Source organism: Trichomycterus rosablanca, chromosome 17 (assembly GCF_030014385.1).
Source record: "Trichomycterus rosablanca isolate fTriRos1 chromosome 17, fTriRos1.hap1, whole genome shotgun sequence".
In the NCBI taxonomy this organism is placed as follows: Eukaryota; Metazoa; Chordata; class Actinopteri; order Siluriformes; family Trichomycteridae; genus Trichomycterus; species Trichomycterus rosablanca.
This window is the reverse complement of record NC_086004.1, coordinates 20,867,665-20,892,976: the sequence shown is the minus strand read 5'-3', so window position 1 is coordinate 20,892,976 and position 25,312 is coordinate 20,867,665. Positions and strand designations below refer to the sequence as shown.

At 43.0% G+C, this 25,312-nt stretch overlaps 1 protein-coding gene across 2 annotated transcripts in view; it reads right to left on the bottom strand.

Moving 5' to 3' along the window:
• zfhx3b (zinc finger homeobox 3b) overlaps positions 1-25,312 on the bottom strand; it is a 173,497-nt gene that overhangs the window by 74,557 nt on the left and 73,628 nt on the right. For both annotated transcript variants that reach the window (XM_063012347.1, XM_063012345.1), the window contains exons 2-3: positions 22,036-25,114; positions 19,470-19,966 (exon numbers count right to left, since the gene is read on the bottom strand). In XM_063012347.1, the coding sequence (XP_062868417.1) occupies positions 19,470-19,966; positions 22,036-25,078 (3,540 nt within the window). In that variant the 5' untranslated portion in view covers positions 25,079-25,114. The remainder of the gene's footprint in view (positions 1-19,469; positions 19,967-22,035; positions 25,115-25,312) is intronic.

Sequence of the window (25,312 nt, the reverse complement as noted above, 5' to 3'; positions counted from 1 at the left end):
ATGGTGGTGGTGTGTTAGTGTGTGTTGTGCTGGTATGAGTGGATCAGACACAGCAGCGCTGCTGGAGTTTTTAAATACCGTGTCCACTCACTGTCCACTCTATTAGACACTCCTACCTAGTTGGTACACCTTGTAGATGTAAAGTCAGAGACGATCACTCATCTATTGCTGCTGTTTGAGTTGGTCATCTTTTAGACCTTCATCAGTGGTCACAGGATGCTACCCATTGGGCGCTGTTGGATGGATATTTTTGGTTGGTGGACTATTCTCAGTCCAGCAGTGACAGTGAGGTCTCCATCAGCGCTGCTGTGTCTGATCCACTCATACCAGCACAACACACACTAACACACCACCACCATGTCAGTGTCACTGCAGTGCTGAGAATGACCCATCACCCAAATAATACCTACTCTGTAGTGGTCCTGGGAGAGTCCTGACCATTGAAGAACAGCATGACAGGGTGCTAACAAAGCATGCAGAGAAACAGATGGACTACAGTCAGTAATTGTAGAACTACAAAAAGCTTCTTCGAGTGTAGAAACAAGGAGATGGTTTTAATGTTATGGATGATCGGTGTATATGCCTGATTTTATGGTTTCTGTGGTCATACCAGTCTAAAGAGAGACATGGCAAAGCAGTTCAAACTAAAGGGTCATTTTGATGGATAATGCCAATTGAATTGAACATCTTTGTTAGAACCTAATGATGTCGTGACTAAAACCATAACCGATGCGTTCATGGCTTTGAATCTTGAATACAGACAAAAGGGATTCACATAATGGAGGGGGTGGGGAGAGAAAAAAATCCAAAAACAAAAGCTTCACATTGTCTCTTATCTCCACATATGTATCTGTGGGTGAATTGAGAAATGGCTTTTTAGTTCTAGATGTGGTAAAGGTGTGTGAATGTCCCCCTTTATGTGAAGTATAGCTGATTAGCTGTGTTCAGTGAAAGAAGTAAAGTTCACGTCGGGCACTGTTTTGTCTGCCTCTTTCACTTTTTGTTTGTTGCTTTCTTTCCCTTTGAGCAGCAGCAGTAGTAGGAGCAGAAGCCGTGACCACAGAAGTTGCGCTCCGTGCCAAATGCCGCGGCTGGTTCGAATTAGCCACTGCGAGCGGCGACATGCCCAGACGTGGTGTTGTAGCTGGGGGAACGGCGTGTACCCGCCCCCAAGCTACATACCTAGCGCTTCCCAACTCCTTTCCACACGCTAAGCCTTTAATTTCCCATGGCCATTCTTAACACTCAAGCCCTTCCTTTAGCCTCTGAAATCATGTGACGGTGTCTTCTTGGTCACAGCTGGTCCTGTTTGTCAAGTAAAAGTGTACATGATCTTTGTGATCTTCCATAGAGGTTTTATTCACAGGTTAAAGCAATGAAGTGGGCATGAATTACCTTATATATGCACAATCACAGGTATTACAAGGGTAGAGAAAGAGAAAGACAGTGAAAAAAGATGCAGAAAGATGATGGTGAAGACCCTCATCCTTTCTTGAAGCACCCTATACCACTCTACCTCACTTTAGCACTAAGTAAAACAATAATTATTGAATTCCTTTGGAATAAATAAGCTGCTGGAAGGTAAACAATGGGGACATAATTGCAGAGGGAAGGCAATCAATGCCAGCAGTCATTTGGCCTGTGTTTATTATGTACCCAGTCGTTTGTGTATATTTCTTAGGGTGTCAGAGTAACAGGTTTTGCGGCGATAGGGAGGGTGCAGTGACAATAAGTTAAATAATACCTTCTCACATTTACTAGGGCAAAACAAGGGCTGAGTAATCCCTCCTCCAATAATGCCTCCATGCTCTCAAACAATAGCTCTCCATCGGCTGATCAATGCAACCACATAAGTCAGCGCCGGCAGGGCAGAATTCAATAAAAAATGCTTGTATTGGGCGAGGGGAGATCAATGACTTGTGTTGGGGTAACTAGTAAGTGCCAAGAGTGACCCTCCTACTTCTGGCTGTACCCCAGAATAAGTCATTAGGAATATTTGAATAAGCATGGGCATGCAAGCATAATATGAGGTACTAATCCCAGCCAGCCATATAAACACATTTCCCTTATTTAATGATTTGCCTCTATGCTCATTGTGTATGAGAAGTGACATTAAATACTGGCAGTAAATGATGTCAAAACCAGGACGGGGGAAAAAAAAGAACAGAAGAAAACCATTAATTGGTAGATGTCGTTCCAAGCAGCTAATTAACATCTCAGCCTCGTGGTGGTTTTATAAATGTAGCCCTGCAGCGCCAAAGCCCAGCAGTTTCAAAAACTCTGCCTGCAGGAGGCGACAGCTGTGCGGAGCTTCAGGGGCATCGGGTGCAGCTGTTCCAACCGTCTACCGACATCTGCAGCCATCCTGTGCCATCTGGAAGTTTAAGTGGGAAGTTCAGGACCTGCTCCAGCTCTCTTAGTCCTGCAACCTCCTGCCTGCGTCTGACTGCAATCCCTTCCATTTCATGTCAAGATGATTGAGTAATAAATGGGACAGTGGAGGAATGCACTGTACACCTCATGGCAGGCAGACAGGAGGCAGACACAATCAATCGAGAGACAGTCAGATGCCCACAGAGTGTTTAATGATGTCTTATATTTGTCTGAGTAAAAGCCGGGCATTAAGGAGCCGCCTTGCTGAAACAGCCCTATCGGAGAAGCAGCGGTAGTGATGCTCACCAGATGTCTATGGCTCTGTGGTTTACTGAGAACACAGCAGAGTGGTGGCATCAGCTGAGGTTTTGATTAAACTTAGCATCGTGTTATGGGTATGACAAAGAAGCTTCTTGCAAAACATACTGTAATGGATCTGAGGTGAAAACTAAAGCTTTGAGACAAAGTTCTAGTTAAAAGAGAGATCAATTTTCTATCCAAAAATGGAAATCACGTACAACCAATGACCAGGTCTAAAGCATTAACAGTGTCAGATATAACAGCACACCAACAACTGCAGCCAGGCGTTGTGGTATATCGTGGTGAGCCTTAGCTCCTAGCTTGAGCTGCCAAAGGGGTCTGGGAATGCCACAAAGATAGGGGATGAGAGGGACTAAGGAGCCTGCAGTAGCAGAGTGAGGGGTTCCAAGACAAACTGCACTTTGATGATGATTAATATGGCCAGGGAAAATTAAATTCAGCGAGGGAACATTACCAAAAACGTCATTAGTCTCTGACAACAAACATCCCTCTCTCCCGCTGCACTCCTCATGGGAGCTGCTTTTATTACGGAATAGATGACATCTGCTCTAGAGGACACGCGCCTGAACCCTGCGTCAAGCCGAGTCAGCAAAGCAGTATGATCAGAACTAATGTATTACAGGTGAATAGTCAGTGAACAGAAAATAAATCCTTCATGGAACGAGCTAGGTTGCACGTTCAACAATCTCCATCAATTCTCTCCTTTTGGAGGCCTATTACCATCAGCATCTTGGGCGTGTATTCTCTAGCCTTCACCTCTGGTGTTTCCCTGTTTGGCTGCATAAATATTTCATTAACACATAATTGGTTGCTTCTTCGGGCTACGTAATGAGGCGGGCAATGAAGTAATGCTGTAAGGATTTTGTTTCCCTTAGCTCTTTTTTTTTTTTTTTTTTACATAAAATTTACAAAGCCATGTCGAAGTTGGAGTCCATCATGGTATCGGATGATTTCAGGCTGCCAGACTCCAGTCTCTACACCCTCTTGCTTAACGAAAGACTAAAAGCATTATTCTATGCAATCGTAAATTTTTAAGCTGTGCCTAAATGACCGAACTTTTATTAGCTCTCTATTCTGCACACAGAAGAGCAACAGGGTCTTGAAGTACACCGGTTAACATGCAGATTTGTAGCTGTGGGTGTAGTGAGGGCAGATACACTGCTCGTAAAATCAGCACATTTGCATGTTTCTTTTCTATATTGTTTACATACATACAAATAAAAGCGCAGTATTCAGCTATGATTTACACAGACCATAACATTAAAACACCTTCTTGTTTCTACACTCACTATTTTATCAGCTCCACTTACCATATAGAAGCACTTTGTGGTTCTACAATTACTGATTATAGTCCATCTGTTTCTCTGGATGCTTTGTTAGCCCCCTTTCATGCTGTTCTTCAATAGTCAGGACTCTCCCAGGACCACTAGAGAGCAGGTATTATTTGGGTGGTGGATCATTCTCAGCACTGCAGTGACACTGACATGGTTGTGTATTAGTGTGTGTTGTGCTGGTATGAGTGGTGTGCTGGTATGAGTGGATAAGACACAGCAGCGCTGCTGGAGTTTTTAAACACCTCACTGTCCCTGCTGGACTGAGAATAGTCCACCAACCAAAAATATCCAGCCAACAGCGTCCCGTGGGCAGCGGCCTGTGACCACTGATGAAGGTCTAGAAGATGACCAACTCAAACAGCAGCAATAGATGAGCGATTGTCTCTGACTTTACATCTACAAGGTGGACCAACTAGGTAGGAGTGGACAGTGAGTGGACACAGTGTTTAAAAATTCCAGCAGCGATGCTGTGTCACAACACCACCATGTCACTGTCACTGCTGAGCTGAGAATGATCCACTACAAGAATAATACCTGGTCTGTGGTGGTAATTCGTAATTTTGCCCCCTAAATTTGGGAAGCTCCAGAGCTTTAAAGCTCTGGTCTCTATCCTATACCTAGTGTAATTTGTGTGGTTCTGCTAAAAACAGTGAAGCTCTCTGAGCAAAGCTTACTCCTGCTTTCCATACATTATGCCCCGCAAGGAGTCTATGGACACATCGCTTTGTAGGATCATAAAGCATAACCTGCAAAATACAGAATTTTCATTTTTTTAAAAACAAATAAAACACCAAGTGCTTATGGATCAGTGGAATCAATGGTGGATCAATAACCCAAACCCTCATCATTTCTAGTGTAGCATAATTACAGCTGAGATACGATCGTCATCACAAAAATCAAACGCGGCACAGGCTAATTGGAGGCAGATCCATTACTTTACTCACATAAGAGCTAAATAAATGCTTTCCAGTGTCCTCTGAAAGAACTCGCTAGCTGTGCACTAGAGCTTCCTAAAATAACCCACTCACACCATTACACCCCATCGTAAAGGTTGCAGTGCTGGGGTCCATTTAAGGATATTTAATACTTGTCACAACACTAAATGGCAGACACAGCAACGCTCTGTGTAACCTTTCAATGTAAACCGCTCATATACCTTGTTAGATTGCATTTATTGTTTTTATAAAATAACTTGGGATTTTGATGCAAGGGAAATTGAATGCAAGCAATTTGCAGTTGAGTAACTGTATTGGGGGAAACACTGTGGCAAACAGCGACAGAGGCCTTGGGTTTGATCCTCACCTTAATGTCACCTCTTTGAGTAGATCGCATGTTCATTATGTGGGTCATTTCCCAAGTACTTTAGTTTCATTCTACATTTTAATACCTAAAATGAGTAAATCTGTATGAGTGTGTGGTACCCTGTGATGGATTGGTACCAGGGTGTCTTGCTATAAGTTTTTCCAAGTGATTTTACACCCAGAACCCTGGACAGGTTAAAATTAAATGAACAAATAAGCTCACTGGTTACGTTTGGATTTGAAGGAGGCAGTCAGGTAAGAACAACAACAAATTAAACTGGCATTAAACATTCTGATTTACGATACTAAGCGATAGTTTATATTACAGTAGAAAATGTTGAATATTTTAAAAGGTACATAACCAAACCAGTAAGATGCTATCATTCCTTTAGCTCAGGTTTCAGTGTCTCTGTACTTTGGCCTGCAAGTCCACAAAGGGTAAAGGCACAAGCAGGTTTGGTACTAAACCCTAGAGTAGCATATACAGTTTCTAACTATCTCTACGTCTACTTTCTTCATTCATTCTCACTTCACTTTCTGCCCTCCCTCTCTTTTTTCATTGCTCTCTCTCCCTCTCTCACCCCTGTATTCTCCAAGTGCCGGGGGGCACAATGCTTGTAAAAGTAACCACAGCTCTTTTAGAGCTGCATGTATTTACAAACACAGGTATGTCAGAATCAAAGGAATTACCACATGACATAACACATTAAACAGACAGCAGACAGAGAATTTATAGAGTGGAGCTGGCAAGGGTGGGGCACCCAGGAACTACAGCGTACCATTGTTCAATCTTGCACAGCCATAAGCAGGTAGAACTCACTCACCCCCGACTCACCTCTGGAGGAACTAAGAAGAAACATCCACTGCTGCCATCCGTAGTGTCTGGTAGTTCTATGTGTTAAGTTCCTATCCTTAACTCATTCATTCCTCACATCATGTCAGCTTCACTTGTTTAATCACTCTCGTCTACTCATTCTTTATCGTTTTAGCAAATCAAAAGCTCCAGCGCTGCCCTTGTGCATTAAAATGGGAGCACACTCTCTCTAATATGCTACACCTTCTTTAAAATCAGGTGAGTAAATCTTCAATAGACTGTTTACGTCCGACCTAGTCCAACTGTCTGATTCAAGCTTTCCCCCTTGTTCTCTTCTCTCCCTGCCTCAACCTACTGCCCTTTGCTTTAGTTTCATCTAATCTGACCAGTTTTTATTTCGCCCTCATCAGCAGGGGACTAAAAATAAATGATAAATGGAACATGATATTTTAAAGCCTTATCTCTTCTTAGAAGGGAATAATAGGGTAGTTAATCCTGCAGATCTCCTTCAAATTGATTAATCAGCACATGTGGACAATCAAATAAATGATGAATACTCTCCAGACCTGTGGTTGGACAGTTACCCTGAAAGAATCAGTAATAATTCAGTAACCCTTGCCAGACCAAAGCTGGATATTACTTGCTACATTTCAGATCTTTGATAGGGAGGGTGGAGCTAGGTGCATAAACTGATCATCTCTCTTTTCTGCTTTCCCAGTGCAGTTTAGTTTCCCCAGACTTAACCAGACCAATATCTTCCTAAGTGGTTATCCAGATGTTATCTTGGATTTAAGACTGCTAGGCAAACTGGTTTGTCTATAGAAATTCATTGAAAAGCTATATGTGTTTGATATTTTGATTATTAATTATGTAAATATGGTTCACAGACTGGCTGTTCAGCACCAGCTTTTGTAGCTTCTTTCCCTGGGCATTGCCTTTACTATTGATACAAAAGAACAATGGCTTTCCTTCCATTCGCTATCATTATCCACTGAGGTCAGCAAATAAACACACTCTTTGGACCCCCTGAATTTGACAGCTTAGAGTTATTAATGTAAGAATAAGTCAGGACCAAGTGATGGGCAATCAGACTCTCTCCCACCCTTCACTCACTATTGCGTCTTGAGTAGAAGTAAAAGCATATCTGTATTTGAGGCAGTGCTTTGTGTCTGCTTAGCTTGTAATACACAAAGCAACCTTATGCCAACACTGACCATAAATTCTCGAACATTTCCATGGTCTTCATGCAGATGTTAAATGTCTTTCTGGCTGCGGCTGACTGGCTCCAGATTGTCCTCAGCACAACCAAACACAACAATACACTCCACACAACAACACCCGAGTCCTGCCTTTCACCTCAGAGACCAGGATAGGCCACAAACCTATATAACTTAACCATACGCAAAAAGTCTCAGAGCCCCACCAGCACCCTGCCAAATAAGTCTGGTAATATATGACTTTGTCTTTAACAAGCATAAGCACAACTTGTAGAGCCGTGCTGCAAGAAGCCCTGCAATTCTATAACCAATAAAGCTCACTTTGATCTTGTCTTTGGCCAGAGCTGTTTATAAATCAGCCAGACAAATATTTACGAGTTGGACAAGGGATTTTCGGGGAGGGGAGATGTCTGGTCTGGTTTGTATCTCTACCCCTTTCTTTTCTCGTCTTTGTTTATAGCTTTCTTCACTCCTCCTCTTTGTCTCCCCCCCACCCAGTCGATGCATCGATGAGGCCACCATAGCAATCGGAAGAAGGAGCAAAGGCCAGGAGCTAAATTGGTCATAGCTTTTCTGACAAACTTTATTGCCTGGCCATGTATAATGGACCTCACAGGCACCATCTTTATAGAGAATTGAAGGAAGAGAAAAACAAATGACTAGCGAAAGTGATGGTCATATTCATACACCCTTTAAAATGACTAAACACAACCAAATGACAGCAGGGTAACAATAACAAATTGCGTAATTCTACCTTGTATAGAGTTATAATAACGAAACTTTTTTGGGGGCTCAATAAATTAATAAAAGGGCATTTTAATATCCATCGCCTTCTGCTAACCGCTCTTCCCATCTCAAGTGCTCACAATGGGACGGCCCGCCTCAGGCAGATCCATCGTCTTTAATTGCTCCCCCTAACCCTGACCTCCGCTCCCGATCTCATTCTGATATACAGCACCTCTATTAAGTTGGGAAGTAGGTATATATTCTTTTAATGACCCCTTAGTCCTAACGATGCAGTTAAAAATGAGAGAGAGAAAAAATCAATTGCGATCTTTTTCCTTCGTCCTTTGCCGACTCTATTAGTTTTCTCTTTTTATCTGATGTGTAGAGCCTAAAAACATGAAAAGAAACAAGCGGAAGAAGAGCAAGCAGGGCAGATAGTAGTCTTTTAAGTGATGTGTATCACAGTCCTTATCCTTTGATAGAAGTGGAAATGTGTTTAATTAAAATACAATTCAAATGTTTTAATGACGGCTTCTCGAATACAGACTAAGAGGATACATAATAGAGCAGAACTTTTCCTTGTGGCAAGTAAAGGAGCAATGATTCAGTCTACAGATGTGTGAAATAACATGGGGGGGATTGCATGGGGCTGTTTCTGAAGCAAGAGAAGATGCCCACGTTCATCCACTTTTCACAGTTGTACTTATAAAAATACTGTCCAGTGAATACATCATCACAGATGAAAAAGTGGACTTTGTACTGAACATGTTAGGGAGTACGGAGGGGGCAGTGGTGACGCTGGTGGTGTGCTGGCTTGTCGATCGATGCAGTGATTGGCAGTTAATGGCTTTTCCTGTTCTGCCTCCGTAACCCCACTCTGATGGCTGTTGCCTCTGATCAGAGATGGCAGATGGCATTTGACTTTCGTACATAAAGCCCTGACTTTGCGGAGATGGCTTCATCATGTTTAATGATTTAAAAGTTAAGTTATATTGGGAATTCTGGACTACAACTAGGCCAAGGTGGATTTCAAGCTTTAAAAGCATTTGATTTGCTTCCAAACGTCAGTTTTATTGCAGTCCCTTTCAATAAAAGCCCAACTTTATCAACTACCTAGGAAGTTATAAAATTAATCAGGTGACTTTGAAATTGCCTGCATTGGGGGACTTTTAAATGGAGTGCATGCACTATGCTAAAATCAATCTGAAAGAAAAAAAATCAGTACACTTTGTTCATCATTGTCAAATCTGTTTTAGGTTAAATGATGAAAGAGAACTGTTTTATAACGTCAAAAACTACAATAACCTTGACTAAATTACCCCTAGGTGAAAGAAATATCTTACAATGTAGTAAAAAGAACTAAAATACTCAATAAAACATTAAATCCTAAGATTTTACTCTGCAAGCTGAGGTCATTTTTGAAGAGATTTGCACCAAACCCCTTTAAATAATTAAGCGTAACCAAACTCCACAGTTTAAAGACTACATTAGTAAAACAAGAATGGAACAATGCAACTCAAAATAAAAAAGGAGTTGGGCTGTATTTCCTTTTACTAAATAAAGGGCAGGTGGGTCATTTTTTTTAAAAGACTGATAAAGGCAATGCTGGCTTTAACACTGGAGAGCCACTTAAACCTGGAACAAAACAAAAGCCTGGACCCACTGGGACCCGTCACTGCTGAATTAATATATACACAGACCGGTTCCCTCTGCAACATCAACAAAAAATTAATAAAGTCTGCTTCATATAACTCATTAACAGACTGCTCCCTCCTCTTTTAGTGCTTAATTTAATATTACACAATTTGAATAATCATTTGCATAACAGATCTTGCTATCTACTTGTGGGGCAAAAATGTAATGTCTCCCATAGAGAGTAGCACACGCTGGCGTTCCAGTCCAAATTGGCAGAACAATACAGATGAAGAACAAATTAAGGAAATTCTAAGCAGCAACATAGAGATAGAGATATAACCCATTCATGTTACTAATCTCGTTGCAGAAATCACTTTAGACCTGTGGGTAATCAAAGTGGTGATGATGCAAGAGTGATGAAATAGGTGTCAGAAGGGGAGTTATGAGAGTGTAGTGTAGTGTAAGTTAGGAAGAAGTTGAGTACGTGTATCCGGTGTGTCGAAGACTCTGCATCCTCGGGCCTGCAGGGCTAAGCGCTCGACTCTATAAATCAACCTGGCCTTTTTAAAAATGCTTCATAAACCACCAATGTGTGAAACCGCTTAAAAACAGAACAAAAGCGCTCTCCCTTACTTTAGCAGCTGCGACTAATAAAAAAGGCACCTTGAAGAGGTTAACATCAGAGTTCATCACACCAGCAAGGAGTCTAAATAGGAGGGAAGGGGGATTAGGGGGGCGAGAGATTACTAAACTTACTATGACATTGGACATGTTTTGCTCTTTCGCAGTTATGAACGTGTGAGCTGTAAAGTTGCAAGAAATTTTGCCCTTGAATAAAAGTGCTGCATATCACTCAACCTTAATCAATCTTCGCTCTGTGTACGCATCTCTCACCACCCTAAAAGGCATCAAGTGGAACACAGGTGGACAGAAAACCAATGACAAAGAGAGAAGTGAGACAGAATTGTGGTGAAACATTTGTGCAGCATCTGACTTCTTTGAGTAATGTTACGCGCCCATGCCCTTCTGACCATTACTCTATAAATCAATAGATCATATTTCTATTATACAGCCATTTTTATCACATTTTTCTTTTCTTTTTAAAATTCCTAGATTTATTTTATCTCTTTTGTTTCAGGATAAAAGAGCCTGATGAGAAAACAAGGTGCGAAACGATTTTTTTTTCAAAGGGGCAGCAATAAAAACCATATGACACCCCAGGCTGAACTGTTTAATTACAAAGGGATGAAAATCTGCACTCTACATCTGGCGAGATCATTGCCCCCATAACGCTGATAGATTTATGGCTCCCAGTTTTAACCCTGTACTGTGATGCATGGCAATTCGTCTGTACATAAGACACTTCATTGGGCATCCATCACAGCAGGGGAGGCCGGGCTGAATAGCAGAGGCCTGCAACATCTATAAGGCTGACCGATAGTTGATACCAGTTGGTGAAATTGGGCTTTTTCCTTGCCCTTGCCTAGGGAAAAAGCTATTCTGTTTGTTCTTTGTAGGCCAAGGTTCCGCGCCCTATAGGCAGAAAGGGCCAGATAAGGTCCAGAGGGAAGTGATGGATCACACTATTGCTGACCTCACACTCTAGATCTTAAAACAAAGGAAAACCCCTAACATAAATCTGAAATTTCATATATCAATATCATTACTATTTTAATTACATTATTTTAATGATCACTATAAACATACATTCTGTTCTACTTTCTGAAAGCAGTCAAGGTAGACAAAAGGTCATGCTGTATTTAGTTTATTTTACAGACCCTGAAAATGTGAATGGGTTGTGCATTTAAACCTAAAACCAATCCTGTTGTAAATTGACTCATAAATGAGGCTCAGGGTGAAAAGGTAAATAAGACACTGGGGCCTGTATGCTCATTTCCTAGCCTGGATTTATCTGTCCCTGGACTCTCCTGAGCAGCCTAAACCCAAACAGCATATACAGTACGTTCTACCCCTCTTCCCTTCACTGAGCGCCACGATCAGAACAGCGCTGAGGACCTGGCCACTCACTGGCCGTTAATCTGCCCGCTCAGTCACTGATGTATTGATGGAATTGAGTCAGCCCTTTCTCTCTCTTACTCAATCACTATCTCTTCAAAGGGACATTTACCAATTGGCTACTGGGTTTCCACGGTGACCTGCTTTTATCAAAAGCTCAGACACAGGCTAGTTAGTCAGGTCCCTTGTACAATTTGCCTTGAAATTTGACTGACAAATACATGCAAAGACAACATTAAATCATAGAGTAGTGTGATTAAACATGGCCCTTATCAAGACTCTCTGAACACACGGCACTCGTCCGTGGTTAGTCTTGGCATCTGGTAGTTCTGCCAATACCAGAGGTTTTGTCTTTGCTAATAGAAATGTGTTTGTTTGTTCTATTTTATTTCACTTCCTCTGTTTATGCTTTATAAGGTGTTTAATGAGACACAGATCTAGCACTGAGTAAATACATTAGCCGACTTATAAACAACTCTAAATCACACCACAAGGAAACTAAAATCAGGAAAAAAACATATAAAAAGAGAGAGACACTTAGTGAGACGAGAGAAGGAAAGAGAAATGTTGATGTGAGAAAAAAATATAGATAAAAAAAAAAGACAGAGAGGAATGGGAATGAAGGCTGGGGAAAATTTGGCTAAGGAAAATGTTTAGTTTTTCAGGCTTGTTGGATTAAAGCTATTTAACCTTAAGTAGAGCATAGCACAGGACCACCCACTGCCTGCAAACCATGCTGCTCCGTTGTGGTGGTGTGTGACGGTTAGCTGCCTTGTTTATTAATTTTTAGGAGGCACAGTATGGATGAGGGGAACACACATAAGCAGAATAAATTACAAAGTAAAAAGAAACATTCAAACTTTGGCTTTTGGTATTTGACAAGTCAGGCAGAGAATCCCAACCCTAATACAGACAAAAAGGTGTTTATTTAATTTGCCCTAAATTTAATGTAAATCTGTCCAACCACCACAGTTGTACTTGTTACGCAGCTGCTTCCATCATGTGTTATCCACTTGCTAAAACACTGGGTACAACCCTAACAAATAAATAGCAAAACATAATAAGATTGACCTATCAAAGTGTGGCTGGGTGCCTGGTTTGCACACTCTATCCACACACAGACTTTCACACTCAGTAAGCCAGTCGCACTGCAAACCAGTTTGACTGCTGCAGCTCAGCCACGGGTCACTGGCTGCTGGCCTTTTTCAAGGTGGGAGCTGCAGGAGTTGTGAAACAGCAGCCGACTGCCAAAGACATGAAACCTTAAGCCCTCCCACTCTGTTACAGACCACTAACATGTCTGTCCGTACCCCTAAGCATTGACTGAAAGCATGCATGGCCAATTCCTCGCCCTTGCCTAGGAAAAAAGCTATTCTGTTTGTTCTTTGTAGGCCAAGGTTCCGCGCCCTACAGGCAGAAAGAGCCAGATAAGGTCCAGAGGGAGGTGATGGATCACACTATTGCTGACCTCACACTCTAAGTTTTGCCATGAACATTTGAAGCAACCCAACCCTTAAACAAACCTATTCTAAATAAATTATTTAATAACACAGATACTTTATATTAGATTAACTGTACGTTTTCAAAACAAAGGAAAACCCCTAATATAAATCTGAAATGTCTTATCATTACTATTTTTGTTTGTTTGTTTTTGTTTATGCATTTGTTCCCCCTTTTCTCCCGACTTTTTTAGCACATCCAAATACCCGACTGCATCACGCTTCCTCTCCACCAATGCCGACCCCTGCTCTGATTTGAGGAGATCGAAGCTAACCCACGCCCCATCCGACACATGGGCAGCAGCTGTATGCATCTTTTCACCCACACTAGGCAAGTGCATGTATATATATGCAAATCAACCTTGTGTACGGAGAGACACACCCTGATCAACGCACTTCTTCCCCGCTTAGGCGAGTGCATATATATGCGAATCAACCTTGTGTACTGAGACACACCCTGATCAACATACTTCTTCCCCGCGTAGGCGAGTGCATATATATGCGAATCAACCTTGTGTACTGAGACACACCCTGATCAACATACTTCTGCCCCGCCTCTGTTCAGGCGCCATCAATCAGCCAGCAGAGGTCGCGGTCGCACCAGTCACAAGGAGTCCCTATCCGGCTTAATACCCCACCCCTATATGAACAACAGGCCAATTGTTGTTCATGTGGCCACTCAGCCAAGCCGGATGGCTAAGCCGAGATTCGATACGATGTATTCAAGATCCCAGCTCTGGTGTGCTAGCATGGGTTTTTACCACTGTGCCACCTGAGTGGCAGTTTATCTGATTATTAATATTAACATAATAAGCATTACTGGTTTAAAGCTGCGCTTAAAGTTACGATATCACACAAATGATTTATATGAAGCATTAAACACTTTAAACAAGCATAAATAGGGTATATAAAATAAAACAATACTAATGTCACCTTTAACTTTACTAGAATTAAAGATGCTCTTCATGTGACACAAAAGGCTGGTTTCTTCTGTATGGATTGAGCCTTGGTCCATTTAACCCAGCATAATGTGTTTGGATTCTGTGGGTAAAAAGTTAAGGAACACTAGGCTAATGCTTCCAGTAAATACATACAGTACAGTACATATTCAGCTAACATGCTTAATATTCGAATAAATCTAATATATTTCTAATATTAAACTGTGTTGTAACTTCTAACTGAAAGGAGTCTGTGGCTCCAAAAAGTTTGATGACCCTGAAAATACTAGTTCTTTATCTGTGAACGACGGGGGTGAACAGAGTCTAAATGGTGGCGGTGTGGACACAGAACAAGTGCTTTATTAGCGCTGTACTACCAGTAAATCAGAGCTCTGCTCTTCCTGGAAGAGCAGCAACCTTTTTTGCCCACTGAGCACTATTACTGAACAATCACAGGCTAGCCATGATAATTAGCAGAGTATCTCCGTCTAAATGTCTCTCTCCCTCTTTCTATCGCTCTCAGACCTGACGCCTCCCCTCACCCCATCCTCTCTCAACCTCCACTCCTAACTGATGTCTGGAGAGTTTGTGTATATAGATGGAATTTATTTCTTTCTCCCTGTCTCCGTGTCCTGTTGGGGTTGAATTCCAGTGGAAGAAGTTTCCATCATAACTTTTAACATTAGCTTGGAGTAATGACATAACAAGAAAGACAATATTTCTTGAAGCGGTGTGTTTGTTTTTATGACCAGCTAAAAGCTAAACTACATAGCTATTTGTGTATACTTGTGGTGGGGGCTAAGTTCTAGAGACTAAGGCAGTTACTGAGGCTAACGTCACTGTGTTTCATTGTTACTCTCGATTTTGTTTTATTGTGTTTCTTCTTTGCTCTCTGTCGAGCGTGGACACTCTCCCTTCATACCACTAAACTGCTCCAGTTGGATTGCACTGAAGGGGAAAATAAGGAGAAGGGAGGCTTTCCAAAAATGCAAAAGCACCAGAATGTAAGCATAGCCAATGCATGACAACATATGATCTGGAGACCTATTTGAACATGCCTAAGCAAGTAAGTTTGTATAGTTCCCTTTGCTTGTATAGGTGTGTTGACCAAGTTGGGGCTGTAGGTGTGTCTGGGGGTGTCAGGCACAGTTGAGGAGCGGTTTATAGGGGGTTTCTTGGATAAAGATTCCCCAAGTCATAGTGGCGGCATTTTCATCCACTTTCCACAGCCAAAAGGCATCTGGAGTGGATTTTGTGCAAGCAGACACTGAGGAACATGATTACATTCAGTTAACTGTGGCCTAAACTGATTATGCATGTGCCAAGCTAATGGACTACATTTGCAAGAGGAAAAATAACATCCAATCAATCTCAATTACTGCAGATAGCAGTGGCCCCTGAGACAAAGAAGGTAGCCAAGGAAGCTAACCCCCATAGTCCTCCTGTTTCCCTGAAGGGTCTGATTCAGATCTCAGGTCTGGCCCTGCCTGCAGCAGTGATGTTGGACCATAGAGGTACAGTCCACACTTATGACCAACTCCAGAAACTCTCCAGAAAGACCTGCCCCGATAAAACACACATGATCACATGTACTACAGTTGTGCTGTAGACTTGTTTTAGTTATATGTTAGTTATACACAATGTGGACAAATGTATTGTGTCAACCCTTCTGTGTTTTGAATGATAAATCCAAATACACTATATTGCCAAAAGTATTCACTCGTCTGTCTTCACACGTGACATCCCATTCTTAATCCATAGTGTTTAATATGATGACGGCCCACCCTTCACAGCTATAACAGCTTCAACTCTTCTGATAAGGCTTTCCACAAGGTTTAGGAGTATGGTTATGGGAATTTTTGACCATTCTTCCAGAAGTGCATTTGTGAGGTCAGACACTGATGTTGGATGAGAAGGCCTGGCTCACGGTCTCCGCTCTAATTCAACCCAAAGGTGGTCTAACGGGTGCAGGCCAGTCAAGTTCTTCCACACCAAACTCACTCATACATGTCTTTATGGACCTTGCTTCATGTTGGAACAGAAAGGGGCCATGTCGTTCCCAATCGCTTCCACTTTGTTATAATACCACTGACAGTTGACTGTGGAATATTTAGTAGCGAGGAAATTTCACGACTGGACTTGTTGCACAGGTGGCATCCTATCACGGTACCACGCTGGAATTCACTGAGCTCCTAAGAGCGACCTATTCTTTTACAAATGTTTGTAGAAGCAGTCTGCATGCCTAGGTGCTTGGTTTTATAGACCTGTAGCCATGGAAGTGATTGGAACACCTGAATTCAATTATTTGGATGGGTGAGTGAATACTTTTGGCAATATAGTGTATGTTTGGTCAAATTATCTATTATTGCTAATATATAATCAGACTAATACTTCGTATACCAGGTTTTATCCAATTTTACACTATATTTTGTGTAGTTATCTTTTTATATATATTTCAATAATGTATATAATGTGTGTATACTGTGATAATGTGTCCTTTGTAATATGTAATGCTAGTTTGTAATTTTACTGCATATATTTCCCTTCTGAAGACTCGCTGGCCCTACACAATCATTACTGAATTAAGAAAATGTTGATACATTTCAGTCACATTAATCTTACTTCAAAGAAATAGAAAATAAAACACATTAGGGATATCATTATTATTTCCCCAGAGGACTTAAACATTAGCAATCGTACTAACCTTTCTGTTTATATAGGAATGTTTGATGTCTGAACAAAGTTATGCAAATTAGACTATACTCTAGAAGAAAGTCTACTGATCCGATCATTGTTGTGTGGTCAGTCTGCAAATCTTATGGTTGGACATCATGACAGCACGCAGGAGCTAGAAAGGATCAAGTAAAGGTCAATGTTTATCATTAAGGAAGATGACCGACTAAGAGGTGCATCTACAAAGTGACTAGATCTCCTCCCTGGACTGGGTTTTATGGTGGTCCATGTGGTTCGGACAATCTGCCAAAGCTTTCCAGGCCCTTTTAGAATTTTCCGGAATGTGGAATGGTCTGTGTATTTTTAGAAAGTTCTAATATGGGCTGCATACCACAGACTCTCAAATTATCCTATCACTCTTAGCCCTCAGTTTAAACCTTGCTTTTTAATTCCAGTAATTACAGGCTTCCATTTATATGGAGCTGTGCACACAAAGGGCCTGTTTAATGTAAACCAGTTTGATTTGGGTGAAGTGTCCCAATAATCTCCCACATCTAACAGTCTGTTTATGCTGACTAGATTTATTTTCTACCAAGAAAGTCCAAAAAATATGCATTTTTTGTGCATAAGATTTCACTCCAGTTAGGCTGGCAAGCCATCATAGAGCACTGACTGCTTTCCTAAGCCATAAATGTAATGCAACATAAAGTCTGTGATGCCATCTGTACAGAGCCAAATCAGCAGCTTCATGTATTTACCATTTACTGAGATAATGTAATAACTTGTCAAATCATTAATGTCTTCATTAGCAGACTGGTTCCTTAGAGCTGATAGGGCCAGTTTTGTGTTTACTTACTTTGAATCCCTTCCTGAGGCTCTAAGACTTGAGGAACGGTTTTACGCAGCTTATATCTGCACTGTAAAGCTCATTTAAGTCATCAGTATAGAAAGTACAGGCTAATGTTGTCTCACTTGGGGGTGACAGGAGACAGTGGTGTCTTTAGAAAATGAACTTGAATTGTAATTTAGGTTAACAGATAAAGGCTATGCTGCTTTCCTTTTTTAATCACCTTTACTGCTTGTTCAGGCTTGAGTAGGTGGAGGCAGCTGAACAGCTTCCTGAAATCTTAAACTTTCAGAGCAAGGTGCTGCCCCTGCCCGTCACCAACCAGTGGCCAGAGTTAAGGTCACAATAAGAGCTCAATGATTTTGTTTTAATAGGGTGGTGAGAAACAAGTTCTCTCTGTTAGTATGTTGGATGCTCTTGTAAATGTGTGAAGAATGTTCTCACAAGTCGCCAACAATAAGGCCAAAAGCTGCTTGGAAGGAACATATTCATTAAGATCCCACTGCTCTCTGACAATGAATATAGTGCTGAACGCCAGAGATGGGGACTCGAGTCCGAGTCGCATGTAAGTCGCACACAGCGACTTCAGACTTTAGTTATGTGTGATAATTATACATATAGCGTTGCTCCCTACTCCCTACTTTGAATTCGAATCTCACTTAAAATGGTGAAATACGTAGTGCCCTTCACAGTAACAGATAATGTGAATGGAACGCTCCTACAGGATTGGCACTAATGATTGAAAAAAACGCTTTCTGAGCCAATCAGACCTTCTGATCTTAATTGTTAGTAAGAAATGCTGATATTTGCATTTCTTTAGTTTGCAGCGTCTCTAGCCTAAAGACTCGTGACTTGACTCGGACTCTAGCCTAGAGACTTGTGACTCTATTCGGACTCGTATTTTGTGACTTGCGAACATCTCGGCTGAATGCTGGTCTATGTTGTTCTAACTCCGTTTCCAAAGTAAATAAAATTTACGGCGCTGTAGAGTGTAAAATATGCAAATAATCAAAATCTGGTAATATATATGATAGAGAGTACCATGATCTCAAAGTGAGTGCACTCTATCCTACATACAGTATGCAGTATGACTCTATGTGGGCTTAAATTATTATAATAAATAAGAGTATTTGCGTAGGGAAGAAAGTGGAAATGAATATGTGGGACCCAAAAATTAATAGAGAAAGGAAAGAAGACCTTCTGTGCCTTGATGCCAGTTTGGGTTAACCATGGAATGCGCCTGGGCTGTAGACACACAGGATAGGTGCCTAAGTGGATTCAGGCCTGTTAGATTTATAGCCATTTGTTCAGAGAGTGTTCATCCATTGGCTATTACGGAATGATTAGAGGAGAAGGTGAAGCTCCAACTCCGGCAAAAATCAATACAGCTGTCGAGAACGATCCTGCCTTTCCCGCTCCAACGAGTATTAGCACCGAACCTTTCTCCCTCTCTTTTCTCTCTCACTTCACACTTCTTCATCCTCTCTTCCAGCAATTTCACCCTCCAACCTCTCACCCTGCTGACCTGCCAGGTCCCTCTGTCTCCTACTACTTCTGCTTCTACTGTCTCCACTGTTTCAGCTTAAGGCTTGATAATACAACGTAGTTTCATCACCCAGTGTGGGAGGACAGCTAGGGAGCATTTGGGACGGTAGGCTCCAAATGTTCTCTGGATGAGCCGAGGATGGATCACCACGAGGAATATGAAAGGAGGTCTGTTTCGAGTGTGAAACAGCCACAGTGTATACACAGCTATTTCTGGAATCATCACTCACCTTGTACAGCTTCAGGCTGGCCTCATGACGTGAATTTACAGTATGCATGCGCAGCTTCTCTAGGCTGTTGGTGTAGTAATCGCAGGCATTGCACTTGAGGTGCACAGGGTTGCCAATGGCCACGCATTTAAGGCGCCACTCGTTGCTTTTGCCTCCCTCCTTAATGTGGGCCACCAGCTGGTATTTCTGCACGTGTTTGTCAGTCTTGCAATGCAGCTGAAAATTGGCCTTCAGTTGCGTGGTGTAACGACACAGCTTGCACTGGTGAGAGTCGCCAACCACCGCTTTCCACTCGTCCTCGGGCAGCGCGCGCTCCGTGCCCATGTGCAGGCCCAGCATGTCCAGGTTATCGGTGGTGAAGCGGTTGCACACGGCACACTGAAAGAGTTTCAGCGACGGGTCAGTGGTCTGTGACAGACTCTCGCCCAGAGTCATCAGCTCCTCAGACACCAGCTGCCCTCCGCCGAGCCGGACGTCCATAGGGATGTCCCCTCCTACTGAAGATTCAGAATACACAGAACAGAGAAATACTATTAATAATTTCAATCACTTCCAGATGTTACCTATTTGTTACAGATTTAATATAATTAACATATAATCTAGTTAAAAGGTAAATACAGAAATATTGTCAAATTTAGCCTTTTATTTAGACCCTAGTCTAAAAGACAAGCCTGTCCATGTTGTCAAGGAGGATTTGCACAGCATCTCTGAAATGGTAACATCTATCAATATATGCTGAATTTCTGTTCCATCGTGCCTTCTTTTTAACTAAAAATGCCAGAAGGAGGCCACACCTCCTCCAAACGGAGGGAACCCTTTTTCACCTATGCACTCTGCACAGGCGCCTCTCTATCTGCTAACCAGGGTTCTTACACAGCGTTTGAAGACCCCAACCACATAATCCGGCCATCCCGCCCTACTTGAAACATGTCTGCCGCAGGCACTGCCAATTATGCTCGCTAGATGGTGCCCAGCCGCCTGGTGGCAACACCGAGTTTCGAACCGAGGAGCTGGTGTGCTAGCGGAATATCCCGCTGCCAAATTAGGCTTTTAATTTGTTTTTCCAGAATAACTATCTGCACTTTCATAGCAGAAAGAAGATCTACAGGAAGCCCCCGAAATCGTTCGAAGAAACAACAATTGTGGTACAGAACTTGTCATTAATTTCTGTTTTCTCTCGTTTATATTTTTTGTCGCTCTTTTACTTTCTATGGTACCAGGGCCCAGCTATATGGGTTTAATTGTGTGATAGGTCTGCTCTACACATGTAAAAGATGCATGCTGTTTAGGAACATAAACTAAAGGCTAATCATTTTAGGCATAAGATGGAGAAAAAAAAATGGCTAAATAAACAGTTGTATCCATATTTTTCTATTCGTATGACTGCAGAGTTTGAAGCAGGTCAGTGGAATTGCAACTGACAAATTCAAACCTCTGCTTCACTACTGCACTACCCTCCTTAAGCCCTTTCATTGATCCTATAATCAACTAAAATGCAAAGCTACAATTATAAGTTTCACATTTATTTTTACAGTAGGGGTGATGAGGGTGGTGAAGTCGGTTAGGGCAGCAATTTGGTAATAATATGGAAAAATAATTTAGGGTTTAAGGGTGTGGAGATTTCCCGATCAGTTCACAATAGATACCACGGACATGTTGAGACTTATATGTGTAAAGGCTTTTTTTTCTTTATAAATTTAACACAAATCTACATGAAAGCTATTAAACTTGAGGTATGGCTTTTATCTATACCTCAACCATTTAGTGTTGAGTTGCAGTTTTAATACATGAATGCATGATATGTCAGTTCAGGCAAAATACAAAATCCGTATATCACCAAATGGCAATCTAGAACAGCAAACAGCAAGTATGTTCCTTTCAAGGCTAACCTTTAGATTATAAATGTGCTTACTGCTTACTACAGTATCTAATTACTATTAAAGTGGTTTTATTTAACTGTAGTCCTCAAGTGTCATTCAGTTCTGTTATTTCCTTTTACTCTCATGCTTGAAGCTGCATCATCATCATTTTTATTCTATTCATTTATTCTTGATAACTGCTACATCCTTATCAGGATTGTTGTGGATCCGGTGCCACCCGAGAACCAGTGGGCATAGAGCAGAAATTTAGAATGGACAAGGTGCCAGTCCATTACAGGGCCATGTATTTACTTGCATTCACCACAGGAAGGTTTAGAGTAGCCAATCCATTTAGAACGAAGAAGAAGAAGAATGCCTTTATTTGTCATATATACGTATACAGATGTACAGTACTATTGATATTGCTGTGCATATCCCAGTTTGTTAGGAAGCTGGGGTCAGAGCGCAGGGTCAGTCAGTGTACATGCCCCTGGAGAAGGGAGGGTTAAGGCCTTGATCAAAGGCCCAACAGTGGCTGCATAGCAGAGCCGGGATTCGAACTCTCAACCTTTCAGTTGATAGCCCAAAGCCCTACCCACGAGGCTACCACTGTCTCCATCTTTGTTGGGAGAAAGAACAAAACAAATTGAAGCTTCTTAGTGGTGCAGTAAGAATCACCTTACAAATATCTGCCTCAGTCAACTTACCCAGTGCTGGGGCCAAGGAGGCCATATTAGGATCCAGGTGGAATCCACCAAGCAGGAATTGAGCATCTGCTCCAGTAGGATCCATCTTCAAGCCTGGGGGCAGGCTCATGTTTTGTGTCAGGTAATACTGGTAAAGCTCTGCCTCAGAGGGCGAGTGCATGGCCCCCAGACTCATGCGACCATGCTGCATTTGTGTCACATTCTGCTGGAGCAGCATCATGTTGTGCATGTGCTTTTCACTGGTCATGTGAATGCGCAGATTGCGGGCCACGTTAGTCTCATAGTCGCAGACCTCACAGCGCCAGGTGGGCTTGCTTTTGGGCTTGGTGGGCGAAGGTGCACCACAGGGCCCAGCTATATGGGTGGAGGACTGGACTGGGTGGTGGTGGTGGTGGTGGCTAGGGTGGTGGCTGCTGGTCTGAGGGGCTGAAGGGACAGTCACAACACCACCAGGTGTATGCCCAAACACTTGTTCACCAGCTGTGGGGATGGAGCCACCATTTTGCAGGGTCTGCATGTTGTTGAGGTGCTTGTCAGACTGCATGTGGATGCTCAGATTGCCCTTTGTTGTGGTAGAATAGTTACAGACCTCGCATCGGAAGGGCTTGTAGCCGCAGGTATAACTCTCACCACGAGCCAGCCGCGGGTGACTCTGCCCGTTGCTGCAGTACACACAGGAGTTTCCAGAGTCCGGGTGTTTCTCCTTCATGTGGGCCTCTAGGGTCTGCTGGTACTTGTAATGCCAGTTGCATTTAGGACACTTCAGTGTCTTGCAAGAGTTACGTGAGTGCATCATCGTCATGTGGCCACCCAGTGAGCGTGATGAGCCCAGGACAGTGTCACATTTTGGGCACTCAACCCCATTTCCTCCACTTGCCCCAGTTCCATGGTTCTGGGCACACTCCCCTACCCCAGTCATGTCGCAGGACCCGGGATGCTGAGAGTTAGAGTGGGAGTGTGGTGAAGGGTGTAGGTGATGATGATGATGATGGTGGAGGTGGTGCAGGTGGGCAGCACTGTCATCATCTCCCTCTGATGGGCATTCATTTGGTTCAGGAGCTGTGGCACTATCTCGATTGGCACTTTCATCAGCGGCAGTGTTAGAGGTAAGAGGAGAGGAAGTCCCAACTGTGGAGCATGTGGCTCCGTCTTCCTCACCCTCTCTTCTTGTGGCTGCCGCCATTGCCTTAGGGACAGTGAGCCCCTGGCAGTTAAAGCTCAGAGGATGCTCTAAAGACTTCCCCCCACCGTCAGCAGCTGCTCTTTCTTCTGATCCCCTGACAGAAGAAGAGCGCATGGAAGCTGAGGCTTTGCTGTTGGGCATGGGGCTGGCTGCAGATGAAAATGCAGAAGGCTGAAGAGCGCTACTAGGCATTAATAAAGGGGATTTGGATATACTTTGGTTAGAGACAAATGGTTCCCCGACTTGTCCACCACTGCTGCTTCTGCCACCACAGGTCACTGCAATACCTTCGTCTTCCACCTCATCATCCTCTTCTTCTAGAAGAAGTTCTTCCTCATCCTCTGAGGCCACCTCCTCTCCAAGAAGTAAAGTCTGGCTTTTACAGGTATCCATGTCCTGCTCCTGCCGTCTTAGAGTCCCCTCATTTCCCACAGGCCCATCTGTTCTCCTTTCCTGAACCTTAGGTAGAGGACTAGAGTCTTTGGCAGCGCCTGGGATTAGGGAAAGAGAGGGTGGCTTTGGACTGCCAAGACCTCCCAAGTTTAGGAGACCCGAATCAGAGTCTTTGCTGAGGAGACCATCGCCTCCGTCACTATTGCTCCCTGCCTCTAAATGGACCCCACTAAATGTGCCATAGAAGCTTTGGCCTGAATTAATGGGCACTAAGTTGGGTGGTGAAGGAGAACTTTTGTTTTTTGGTTCCAGGAAACTAATAAGGGGCTCTTTGTCTTTACCAATGCCCTGGATAATGGCAGATGCATGCTTGTGGCCCAAAATTTGACGCTCATCCTCACACAGAGTCATGCGATGGTCATGGACAGCATGAGTGGCAAAGGATCGAGCATAACCAAAGGACAGCTTGCAGAGAAAGCACATAAGGATGGGCTTGCCCTTGCCATAAAGAGCCAGCCCGTCAAATTTGGAAAAATCCACATTGTTGGGAACATCTTTGGATACACAGGACTTCTTGGCAGACCCGTCACTATTAAGGTAATCCTTGTTGCTTTTGTGCCGCACATCAAAAACACGGAAACTGTGCAGTAAGGGGCTGTGGCCTGCTGGGGTTAAGGTATTGGGAAAAGATTGGTCTGAGGAGCCAAACCACTTCCCAAAAGATGAGGCTATGTGGAAAGTGTTGATGATCTGAGGGTATACTGATGATGATGTTCCGGCAGTTTCCCCTGGCTTACCACCACCAGGAAGAAAATTTGAAGAAAGCAGGCCAGATGACAAGCTCCCTTCACTTTGGATCAGCTGGCTCAGATTCTCCACAATGTAGGCTGAGCCATCAGGCTGGTAGACGATTTCCCCAGCTAGGTTCTCGACATCGCTGGTATCTTCGTCGTCATCCTCACCTTCTTCACTTCCACTTTCCATAGCGTCTCTCCGCCGCGTGGGTTGCTGCCGAATCAGCGTTGGCATAGCCCCTCCAACAGGACCTATGGACATGCCTGGAAAGGGCTGAAGATTTGGAAAACAGTTGTCAATCTCCATCTCGTCCAAGTCCTCAAAATCTTCGTCCTCCTCTCCACAACTCCCTTCCTCCCCTTCTTCTAACAAACCCTCTCGTCTGGGGTGCAGTTGGCTGCCGGCCGAGCTGTCGTTGGAAGTCTGGGGTGGAGTCCGTGTTTGCTGTCGTTTCTGTTCTTTTACAGCCTCGCAATATTTGTTAGGGTTTTGGAGCTGGGCCGAGAGGGAAATGGGCTCCAAAGAAGGTGGCTGGTTGCTGGGAGTGACCTGTGCACTAGGATGATCGTTCCAGGGTTGAGAAGGATGCTGCTGAGGCTGTTGCTGGGAGGCTGTTGAGGAGCTGAGCCCATCGTTTGTCCCAGAAATCACGGGAGACTCACAGCTTTCCATGCTGATGCCTACATGAGGCGTTCATCGCATCCAGGCCTGAAGGAAAAACACAAAAAAGAGGAAGATGGGTAAGACTATGGACTATAGAACTGCTGCTGTCGAAAGAATTGAGACAATATTAAAAACAGCTAGCTCTTTAACATTCAGTGTGAGGTACGAATAATCTTGATAAACTGGAAAAAAGATACATAGAGAGCTGTGAACAGGCTTGATGTATAGTGCATTAGACGAGAG